The 11703-nt window shown below is 39.9% G+C and overlaps 1 protein-coding gene across 4 annotated transcripts in view; it reads right to left on the bottom strand.

The window, feature by feature from the left end:
• ulk3 (unc-51 like kinase 3) overlaps positions 1 to 11703 on the bottom strand; it is a 47555-nt gene that overhangs the window by 20827 nt on the left and 15025 nt on the right. For all 4 annotated transcript variants that reach the window (XM_080729322.1, XM_080729321.1, XM_080729323.1 and 1 more), the window contains 8 exons: positions 10772 to 10912; positions 10338 to 10458; positions 8902 to 8997; positions 6913 to 7056; positions 6136 to 6218; positions 3598 to 3753; positions 1563 to 1668; positions 1391 to 1431 (listed from right to left, as the gene is read on the bottom strand). In XM_080729322.1, the coding sequence (XP_080585448.1) occupies positions 1391 to 1431; positions 1563 to 1668; positions 3598 to 3753; positions 6136 to 6218; positions 6913 to 7056; positions 8902 to 8997; positions 10338 to 10458; positions 10772 to 10912 (888 nt within the window). The remainder of the gene's footprint in view (positions 1 to 1390; positions 1432 to 1562; positions 1669 to 3597; positions 3754 to 6135; positions 6219 to 6912; positions 7057 to 8901; positions 8998 to 10337; positions 10459 to 10771; positions 10913 to 11703) is intronic.

Raw genomic sequence — 11703 nt, forward strand, 5'->3', positions numbered from 1 at the left:
GTCTTCCTGGGGTCCTGAATGAGGCAAATACAACACAAATATACAATTAAAAATACAAATTAAAGTAAAAAATAAAATAAAATATATATAAATGAATACAAAAAAATATACAATTAACAAATCAAATTAAACAGTCCAGTCAAATTTAAAAATACACAGATAAAGTTGCATAGTTATATGTTACTTGGCAAGATATTTCTTGATATGTTTTCTGAAAGTTCTTTTGTTATGGATTATTAGACGAGATGTTTTTCGGCAGGGCATTCCAGAGTTCTATTGATCTATATATACCAGTAAGATTAAGACAATTTGATTTTGGTGCTATTTTTGTTCTTAGTTTACCAGAGACCACTCCTCTGGTGGTGTACCCATGCTCAGAAGTCATTTCAAACTGTTGAGCCAAGCTAGATGGCTTATTGGTGCTAACAATGTTACGTAGCATTAAAAGACTCACAGATAATTTCTGTTCAACCATTAGCCAGTTCAGATTTTCATGCATATATATATAATGCTGGTCCTGAATGGACATCCTAGTGCCAAACGGGCTGCTTTGTTCTGAGCAATCTGCAACTTTCCCAAATCCAATTTTGTGGCTGACGACCAGATTACAGGGCAGTATTCTAAATTAGACAAGACCAAAGAATGAATAACTGATTTCATTATGGAGGGAGACGGGGAGTGATGAATCCAGAACACTTCCTAGCCAGACAGTACCACGTTCTGTTTACATTTCTGACTAATATAGTATTCAATCAATAAAATCAAAAGACGTGTGACACCTGGAACAAATATATTTGAGATGGGGGGTCGGCAGTAGCCTGGATCCAGACCATAGACCCCGCCCACTCTCTGACTGGACTGCACGCTTTAAGCGTCATTCCCACCAGACACGATAAAGATAAAGATATGGTTTTAAACATCGTTCTCAACCCAAGTGGATGGTAGCGCCGTCCAGCCGTACACACCACAACGATAACGCAGACATATTAGATGTGAACGTCGACATATCGTTATAGTTATCTTTATCGTGCCCGCGTGGGAATGACACTTCAGTCTGATAATCAGGCTAGGTCGACAGCTAAATACATATCACTTTGGAGGTCCTTGACATGAAAAGGTTTGAAAACCACTAGCAACATACGTTTTTCCAGAAAACTCTTAGGACTTTTAATGGGTTAAGGGGAAAACAAGAAATCTGTTTTTCTTCACTTCCCCAACAATGGGAACAGCTACTGAGCTGGAGTTTTAGTTGAGAAGGCCACATATGAGCCACCATATGGAACAGATAGAGGAGAATTCATTCCATATCAAAGCCAGAGGAATATATGTCAAGAAATCAAGTCATAAAGCAATACAATGGTGAATGGTGGGGAGGGATTTATAAGCCTACCTTTTGTCTGAGGGTCTCTTTGCGCAGTCTGTCCGTTTCATCTGGGGTGGGGGGTCAGGAGACAGAGGAGACAGTTTGGTTTTTATGTCGGTGTTGAGCTTATTTTTTGTTTTATTGTGGAAAGGAACAAAGGCCATTGTTGTGTTGGAGAGGAAGTGAGTGTGGTTCTTACAGTGGATGGCGGGTACAAAGTGCTCCAGGGCGCTGCAGTACAGGGACAGAGCAGCAGCCCTCTCTCCCTCCTGGTCCTTCTGGACGGCCTGTACCACCAGCTCTTTCTGTCATAGGAGAGAGACACCAACATAAGACAACACTACCAGCTCTTTCTGTCATAGGAGAGAGACACCAACATAACACAACACTACCAGCTCTTTCTGTCATAGGAAAGAGACACCAACATAACACAACACTACCAGCTCTTTCTGTCATAGGAAAGACACCAACACAACACAACACAACACAACACAACACAACACAACACAACACAACACGCATCACTGGGGGTCCACCTGACTCAGGGGTGTCGCACCAAATTTTGGGCCCTGGGTTCAAGGATTCACTGTGGGGCCCCCCATGAATGTTCTAACCCATTATTTAATGCTTTAACTATTGACAAATAGCAGATATACAAGCTCACAGCTTGTATATTTGAATATCTTTGAATATTTTCTCTATGTCAGTGGTGCTCAAACTTTTTTTTCATGTGAAGGACCCCCAAAATTATATGTATTTGGCCACAAACCCCCATCTAAAAATATTTAGTTCCAGGGACCCCCCCAGAAGCAAAATTTGAGTTACAAATGTTCGCTTAAAAAATACATATATTCAAAGATTTGCGCACATTTTCACGACTTCAAATTAAAAATATCAGATCTACAAGCTCGCAGTGTGGCACTCTGTGCCACGCTGTGCCGCGCTGTGAGCTTGTATATCTGCTATTTTTCAATAGCTAAAGTATAAAATAATTAAGGCCCTTCCACCTTGGGCCCTAGTAACTCAGTACCACTTTCCCCCCCCCTTGTGACGCCCCTGTGTCCACCTGACTCCACCACACCAGGCCTACTCAAACTTGTCAGGCCTTTGTAGGAGTCGAGGCAGAACATTATGTTTGGCTATCGGCAATTTTATTCTCTTTCTTAGGTAATATTTGACGAATTGGCCAATTTTGTATAGTAATGGTCTTATTATCATTACATTTTATTTTAGGTATTACATAAAAAAGGCCTTAAAAGTCCTTAAATTGTCACTTTAGAAATGTTTAGATACCCCATGTACACTTATACTGTTTGTTTACTGTTGAGTAAGAAAACAATGTTGCACATCCCCTCAAATTCATTTGTGGATTTTTGAGCTGTGATTAATCTGATAAAAAATGTTAATCATTTGACAGCCCTAATTAATATACAAATTAACAAAAGTCAAAGAATGGGACCCATGATTGGGTCTCTGACATGTGCATGGACATAATACGCAGATACCCAATAGAGCTGCACAACAAATTACAAAAACGTAATAATTTAATGACACTACTGCTATCTTCATATTGCACTAGACTTCTTTTTTTCACCTCTGGGGGTGTTTCAGAATGTTTTCATTAATAACAGGTATAATAATTCTGTGTGCTACAAATCAACCAATATTTTTATATATCATTAGAAATGGTGTCTAAACGTATTCATTGCACAATCCCAATACTCAGGGGAAATGCTGCCCACACACACACACACACACACACACACACACACACACACACACACACACACACACACACACACACACACACACACACACACACACACACACACACACACACACACACACACATACACACACACGCTACAGATGGATGGATGTACATATATACACACACACAGCAATGACAAAACATACAAACACAGGCAATGAAGAAAAAACATACAAACACACACACGCAAAAATTAGAAGCCTGGAGGACCAACTCTCTTTATACTTAAAAAAGAACATTGATAGTGGAAATAGCCGATTTACGAGCTTGTAGATCTGCTATTTCCACAATTTTTGACTTTTTTTAAAATATATGAACATTTTTCAACATGGAAACGATTAGGACGATTAGGAAAAATAATCACGATTATGTCAAATAATCACGATTAGATGATTATGTAATAATTGTGCCAGCCCTACACACACACACCCCCTGCCCTCCCCCCATGCATCCCTCCTCTCACAGCTTTGCCCAGGCTGTCTGCACTGGGCATGTGCTCCAGATCCACGAAGGGATGACAGAAGAACTGGGCGAAGGTGAGCCGAGTGTCAGGGTTCCTGTCCAGCAGCCGGAGCAGAAGGTCTCTGCAGTCCCTGGAGACCCTGGCCCCTGCAGGCAGCTGACAGCACAACAACAACAACATGTCACATCACAGCCTGATCCTCCTCCATCCGTCCTCTGTCTGTCTGTCTGTCTGTCTGTCTGTCTGTCTGCCACCTTCTAGCTTGGCATCAACAGCAGTTGTTTTTATTACGGTTGACAGTCAAGCTGATTTGACAACCATGCAGTCTTATGCATAGGTTATTAAAATGTACTTTAGATACTGTAGCATGTTAATTAGGCAGATGCCATGTTCATTTTGTTGGCCTGGCATCCAATCGTTTGTATAGTTCTAATGTACATCATTGTTTATCTTTTGACATTATAATGTTTAGACTGATGATAGGTTCTTACCTATGGGTTTACCTATCCTAGATTACTGAGGCACTACACCAGTGATATTTGAGTGGCAGCGTATCTTGCACCGGGTGGGTGGGAGGGTGGAATCCTGTGGAATCCGTTCTCTAGATTTATTTTTTCGCAGAAACCACAGAGACACCTCCGTGTTTTTCCAACTGTCTAAGTATTCTAGAGGTCTGTTCTAAGCTAAATATGCTGTGACTAGTTGAAATAGTTAAAATGTATTTAAGTGTCAAAAGTAAAACAAAAGTACAATAAGTTTAAAAAAAACAGTATAAAGACCTTTTCATTGTACAAAGAAACAAAACTGCCAGAAATGTCATCTACTTCTACTACTTCTGTACATCTCACTACTTTCAATTAGGTACAAAAGCTGCATTTTAGAGCCACATCAACATAAAAGAGAAGAACAGATGAGTTTTAAGTGCACTCCGTCCATCACATGCCATCTCCATCCATTTGTAGCCATTTCTGAAGTTTGAGAGGATGTTGTCCATTACATCAAAGAAATAATTCGACAGCTGCAGCCATGCTCGTATGATTCAGTTTTAGGTGGATTTTGAACATCTTCCATCTTCATCCACTTGAAGGTTTTACACAGTATGTTTCTTTCATCCTAAACAGCGTTTTGGTCTTAAAGATGGTAGAGCTCACAACTAATGGTTCATGAAACATCATAAGAGTCTGTCTGCCTCCAATATTTTTCTCACAAAGACGCTTCCATGTCAGGGATCTGTGCACTATAAAGGATGCCACAGACATTATTCTATGACTATGTGCATCAAGATACATGAATGCAGTATAAAGCAGGCCCTAATAAGTTACCATAATGGACATCATGTTCATTGTTGTGTCTTATCGGACCTACAGCACACAACAAATGGTCAAACTGTTATGAACATGTGTTATTTTTTTTTGTTTTTGTAACAGTCTTGTGGCCCCTGACTTCAAGTCATTTTACAATTGTGCCCCCCTGCCTAATCTAGTTGAATACCCCTGCACTGCATTTGATGTATTACCTTGTGTTTGCGTTGCTTACTGCAAATTGCTCCTGGATGAAGAGCATCTGCTAAATGCCTAAATTGTAATCAATTAAATCCATTAAGAATTGATGCCTTCTAAATCCAAACAGTTTTCTGAAAAATGACTGTCGCTATATATATTGTTGCTGTCACTGTAGTTGAACATTTGTGGGGTTTTTTTGCCTCTACTTGATCATATTACAGCGTCACACAGAAGTATCAATAGTAGCAGATTCACAAGCTCGTTTTGAGCTTGTAGATCTGCTACTTTTGCCATTCTTTAATTGGAATCCTGAAAATAAAGGTTTTGGACACCTGACAGAGACGATGTATACCGGTAGCTATAATCTAAAATTACACAGACGCTTTCCCGGATTTAATGGGTTAATTGATGATAAAGAATGAATTATTAAAAAAAAAAAAATCACAGATGCAAGAAACCATGTGCAACAAGGTATCAGGCTTTATAGCTCCCCCATTCTGCCCTGCAAGCTTATGGTTTTCTGGGATTTGTAGTGATTCAGACATCTCACATTGTTGCTAAGTTTACTGGAAGCATGCTTTAAGCACATTCAGCCACTGGCCTAATGCCAAATTCTAGTGACTTCATACAAGTGATGGTATACTGAGCAATTCTGACCCCTAGTGGCTCTACAGGGAACAACCACTAATGTAGTAATGACCAAATTAATTGGTTCTGGCAGATTCGTCTGGTTTCTAGGCTAGTAATCACCCCTGCCTTGCCCTGTGTCAGCAGTGATGATGCAGAAAGTGAGCACTGACAGGTCAGAAAGAGATCTTTTTGTTTGTTCTTCATAGATTCACAATATTCACAACTCTAATGCAATTACCAAAGACATCAATCTACTATGTTACAGCAAATTAAAGTTCTGTGATGCACACTAACAAAGAGACGACATTACCATAACATCTCCTTGGCTCATGTTTCTTTACGTCGCGCCATGTTTAACTTTTCTTCACTGTTTGTGTAAAATGCTGTTTTCTGGGATGTGACTCACCTCAATGGGCTTGTCACTGCGAATCTTCTCTTCCAGTTCAGTGTAGGACCTTGAGGCGAATGGTGCACGGCCAAACAGTGCTTCTACAGTGCATAAACATTGCAGTGGGTAGATTATTATGTTGATAATGCACTTTAACCTGGATTGATGGGTGAGTAACTTAATAAAATGGTGTTGTTTGTTGAGTCAACCAGATGTTTTTTTTCCCCCTGTAAAATTATTGCAAGGTGAAATATTCTTTACAAATGGAGCTGTTGAGCTTTATATAACTGGTCAAACTTATGTAACATCAAAGTCAATTTATTTCCAGTATTGTTCAGTCATACTCACACATAGCCCTCTGTCAGAACATCTTACATCCCACTAGGTTGAAACAAACAAACTGGAGCATATCCCCAAGTTTAAAAAATTATGTGTCACTATAATTACAATATAGGAAGTATTCTAAGTGCAAAGGGGACAGATAGTTAGGCCTGTCACAATTATTTTTCATAATCGTTTCCATGTAGAAAGATGTTGCTTGTAGATGTGCTATTTACACTATTAATGTTTTCATTTTAAAGCAAAACGTTATTAAGTCATTTATTTGTATTTGTATATGTTGTTGCCCTGTGCAACTTCAAAGCCTAAAAGCCAAACAGAAATGTAATTGTTATTCATATGTTCCAGCGTTCAATGACAAAATGAAATCGTTCATTGCAATTATTTGTGTGACAATTAATCGTCAAGTTAAATAATCGTGACAGATAGTGCAAAGGAAGTGCAGCACTGTCTCACCATAGAGAATGACTCCTACTGACCAGAGGTCTGCTCTGGAGTCATACTGCCTCCTGCACACCATCTCAGGAGCCATGTAGAGAGGAGAGCCTCTCAACACACACTGCTCATCCCACGGTGACATGTACTGGGCAAAGCCAAAGTCTGAAACCACACAGAGAGGGTAGAAAACCACACTATTTATACTGTGTAACATTCAAATTCTGTTCAGTGGTTCTCAAACTTTTTAATGTCTTGATATGTACTTAGCCACGGACCCCCACCATTAACTCATCCAGTGCTTATTTATGGGTCCACTCTGCTTATGACGAGTTATCAATTAGCTTTAATAACTATAAAACAAAAAAGTATGATCGCCGATTCGCCGTCCATAGCGCTCTATGGAACGGCCCTATTCACAAAAAACGGATCCAGATCTTCCAGAACGGAAATGGGGGGGCGGGACAACGACGCCTGTATCCTGTCTGCCCAAATCCCATCCGGTCTAATGTTATACAACGGCCACGCTGGACTCGATAGGTTTCGCTTTGGGAAATGGCAGGCTGTTGTGTTTTGTAGCTTACCTTGACTGGATCATATTGTGAATGGAATCGGTGAACCATCGCGCAATGGATTCGCGCGCGCGCCCACGTTAAAGGTAGGCAAAATCCTGGCGGTGTGGACCATTAGAAGGGTCTTAAAAATAGCGGTGGGTGAGTTAATAGCCAACATATAAATGGATAAAGTGGTGATGCAATATTAACTGGGGAGCCCGAATTTGAGAACCAATGCTGTGTACACAGTTAAATCCTCAGTGTTCCTTCATGGACCCAATTTGGTTCCATTTGTGAACTCTCTGGTAAATTAATACTGAAGATTTTACTGTGTACTGTAGGTTATCTGTATTGGTAAAATGGTATCAATACACAAGTCTGTATTTTGTGCATGCATGTGGTTCCTGTGTGGCTCTTAAGGAAACACCAATACACTCAAGATAATGTAAAAGCACTTTGGATTCAAGTGTCCATTCGAGTCTGTTGTCATGTTGTATCACTGTATTTATACGACACAGTATCCATTGATCTCTGTTTATTTACTGTATGATGAGCAGCAGTGCACAATTAACAAGTGTCTTCATGGAGACTGAGAATACTTCATTATGCTGTGAAAACATCACAGACACTGGAGCTGACACAGCTCTCCTTCCAAGAACAACAGCAGCACCCTGGCAAGGCTGTGATCTCATGGTTGGGGCATCTGTCACATTGTACATCCCAGGGCACGGCCACTAGGCCTGTAACAATCAATCATCAATCATCGCATAATCGTTATAATCGTCAATCATTTTCCACATTGAAAAATGTTTTGATATTTTCAAACATTCTCAATAATAGTGGAAACTGGAAATAGCAGATTTCGTGAGCTGGTAAATTGACCAACACTACTTCTAAACAATTTTGAAAGCACGTTAAAAGCAAGTTATAAAATTATGTCAGTCCTTTTCTTATTTCTTATTTGCCATATCTGCCCTTTGCAAGCCTGAAATGTTTATTTATTTATTTAGATGTTCCCAATTTCAATGGCAAAAACAATCGATCGTCAAGTAAAATGTCATGACCGTGACAGCAGTGACAGCCCTATGTGCAAATATGTTTGTGTTTGTATTAATAAGCAGAATAAATGCAGTGGTTCCAAAACGTTTAGCCTGTGACCCAAAAGAGAAATTAGACATTTTCCCTGCACACAAATGAGTGAAATTAGCCGATCTACAAGCTCACAACGCGTCGCTTCGCACTGCGATGTGAGCTTGTAGATCAGCTATTTTTACTACTTCTTAAACATTTGTTTTCTAATTTATGTAATTTCTTAGATTTTATTTTTATAATAATAATGAAAGACAAAATGTAGGAAACAAAAACTTAAGGGACCCATAAAAATTTGTCTGCAACGCACAAATAGGTGTTGACTGTTTGGGAACCAGCGATCTACTAGAGAACATGATGGATTCACCTGCTAGTTTGAGGACAGAGCCACTGAGCAGTATGTTCTGTGGTTTCAGGTCCAGGTGAGAGATGTTCCTCTCGTGAAGATACTGGAGGGCACCAGCTGTTTAGAAGGAAACATGGACAGAAACAACATAAAGTACACAGATTCATAATTAATGAAGCTGTGAAATTATCACATTCAACCGCCTGCCACAGCCCAACAGACAGAGTTTTTGATTGATTGAGCACTTTATTGAAAATTAATTCAAAAGGATAAATACACAAGAAGAAGAAAGCCCAAATGCTTGTTTCTATTGTGGTCCTTTTCTGGAATGGGGAGGAAGGGAGCAACACAATTTTACATAAAAGAAAAGCGACTTAAATGGTTTTATTTTTGTATCAGTACTTGGTTCAAAATGAAGGCATATTATCGGACAATAATATGACTTAACTAGAAGCTGTGCTCTTCCGAGCACAGGTCTCCTCCAGGTCAGGTAGGTTATTGTGGCCTCCTGGTGGCGCTGTAATAGGCGAATGTAAAAAGGATGCCATTGTCTTCTTCGGCCTTGCACAGCAATCGGACGCTGCATTCATGATTTGAGGTATTTTGTTCCAAAAATGTGTTGGCGCTATAACAAGCCAATGTGAAAAGGGTGGCATTTGTTCCTCGACCTAGTGGGAATGTGTGCGCAGAATTTGCGTTCATGATTTGAGGCATTTTGTTCAAAACTGACTAATCCTGCAAACTTTGGAAGGAAATTTAAGCCAATTAGGATGCAATATGAAATAACAGACAGATCTGTCTTGATCAAATGACTATAGAGATAATGTGTACTGATTTGTGTGATTTGTGGATCAAATCTGAAGGAGTAATATAAAAGAAAGTGTTTTACATTAGTCGGCCTCCTGGTGGCACTCTAAAGGGTTTGAAGCAAAGGTGCGCGCACGACTCCAAGTCGTCTCAACAGTAGTAAACAACTTCTTACCGTGTGCACGGTCGGGAAACGTAACTTTACAAGGAAGATTCTCAAAGAGAACACCAGCACTCACGGTCCTATAAAGGCTCTTTTTATTTTACATTAAGGTTGGCATGGTATGCTGCATAGCAGCCAGTAACAACGAACGTGTTTCGGCGTTTCACGCCTTCATCAGCGTTGTATGTATCATACAACGCTGATGAAGGCGTGAAACAGGGCACATGTGAAAAAAACAGGGCAATGGATTTTCCTGTGCTTTATTTCAGATAGATGCAGTGAGACGAAAAGGGCAGAAGAGAGAGAGAGAGAGAGAGAGAGAGAGAGAGAGAGAGAGAGAGAGAGAGAGAGAGAGAGAGAGAGAGAGGGGATGACATACAGTAAAGTGCCTTGGGTCGGACTCGAACCGGGTATAGGATAATATATGCGTTTGGTGTCAGTTAGACGTTCATGTTGGCTATGCAATGAACACAGCAGTTCAGCTCACCTATCTGCTGCAAGAAGCGACGTGCCACACTCTCCGGCAACAGCCTTCTACCGCGGATGAACCGAGACAGATCTCCTCCAGAGCACCACTCCAGAATCAGATAGATGTTTTCACTGTCCCACTGAGCGGAGGAGAAATGTTTCAGTTATAGTTACACAAATATAACTAGGATGACCAAAACACATGCATGTTATCGACATACTCCTGTCAGTCAGTGCCCTTGACCCAACAGCTGAAGAGTCCCTGGGAGGTGGTCAGTCAGTGACTGCCCACTACTCCTGATATTCAATATTAGGAGCACAGGGTAGACACTGGCCCACCCATAACCCATCTACTGACCCACCCAATGTAATCAAATGCAGAGGACACATTTCCAGACTTCGGTTCTCTATATAGGGTGGGCTTCCACACACTTCACTATCTGCTGTGCTGACCTGGAAGTCCTTCAGCTGGACTATGTGAGGGTGTCGTACAGTCTTGAGGATTTCGATCTCTGTCAGCAGGTTCTCCATAGAAGCCTTGTTTAAGGTCTTCTTCCCGACCACCTTCACTGCCACCACTTCTCGACTGTCCCCCTACAAGGACACAGTCACCACCCAGACATCAGTTGCAACATCGAACAGAATATTGAAATACAACAGGGATTAAATAAATCAACAAATGCAAACAACTTTAATAGGAAAATAACTATTTAAAATGTGAAAAAAAGCAAAAGTAAAAGGTTAACATTTAAAATAAGCCTACGGTATATTTCTGTAGGCTTTGTAGACTATTAAGTCCACCTTTCTATCCACAAGTTTCCCAAGAAGCTTACTGGGGAAAAGGGAGTGTGTTAATGTGTGCTTCACTTCCTCCACAGTCCACACGTATGGGATTAGATTCATGCCAAATGTCCAAACCTTGAAAGTAGTATTTCAAGACTGTAAAATGGTTTTGAATCTCTGAAAAAAAAATTTGAATCTCCGAAAAATAATTTGAATCTCTGAAAAAAAAAATTGAATCTCCGAAAAAAAAAATTAATCTCTGAAAAAAAAATTGAATCTCTGAAAAAAAAAATTGAATCTCTGAAAAATTATTTCGAAACTCTGTACAATGTCTTGGCAGAATTTCTTCAGAGATACAAATCACTTTTTAGAGTTTCGCCAACACATTTTCAGAGTGTCAACTTCATCATAAACACAGTTTCAGAATATACATTTTGGCACTTTTCTCCCTGCATAAAACCTTGTAAACTCCTGACTCATAATAAAGATTTCAAAACCTTGAGAGTTATTTTCAATCTCTGAAAATATTTTTTGTAAGACTGAAAAATGATTTCAAAACGCAGAAAAGTGATTTGAATCTGTGACAAAACGTGTTGTATCTC

The sequence above is a fragment of the Nannobrachium achirus genome (assembly GCF_963921795.1).
Source record: "Nannobrachium achirus genome assembly, chromosome: 7".
Lineage (NCBI taxonomy): Eukaryota > Metazoa > Chordata > Actinopteri > Myctophiformes > Myctophidae > Nannobrachium > Nannobrachium achirus.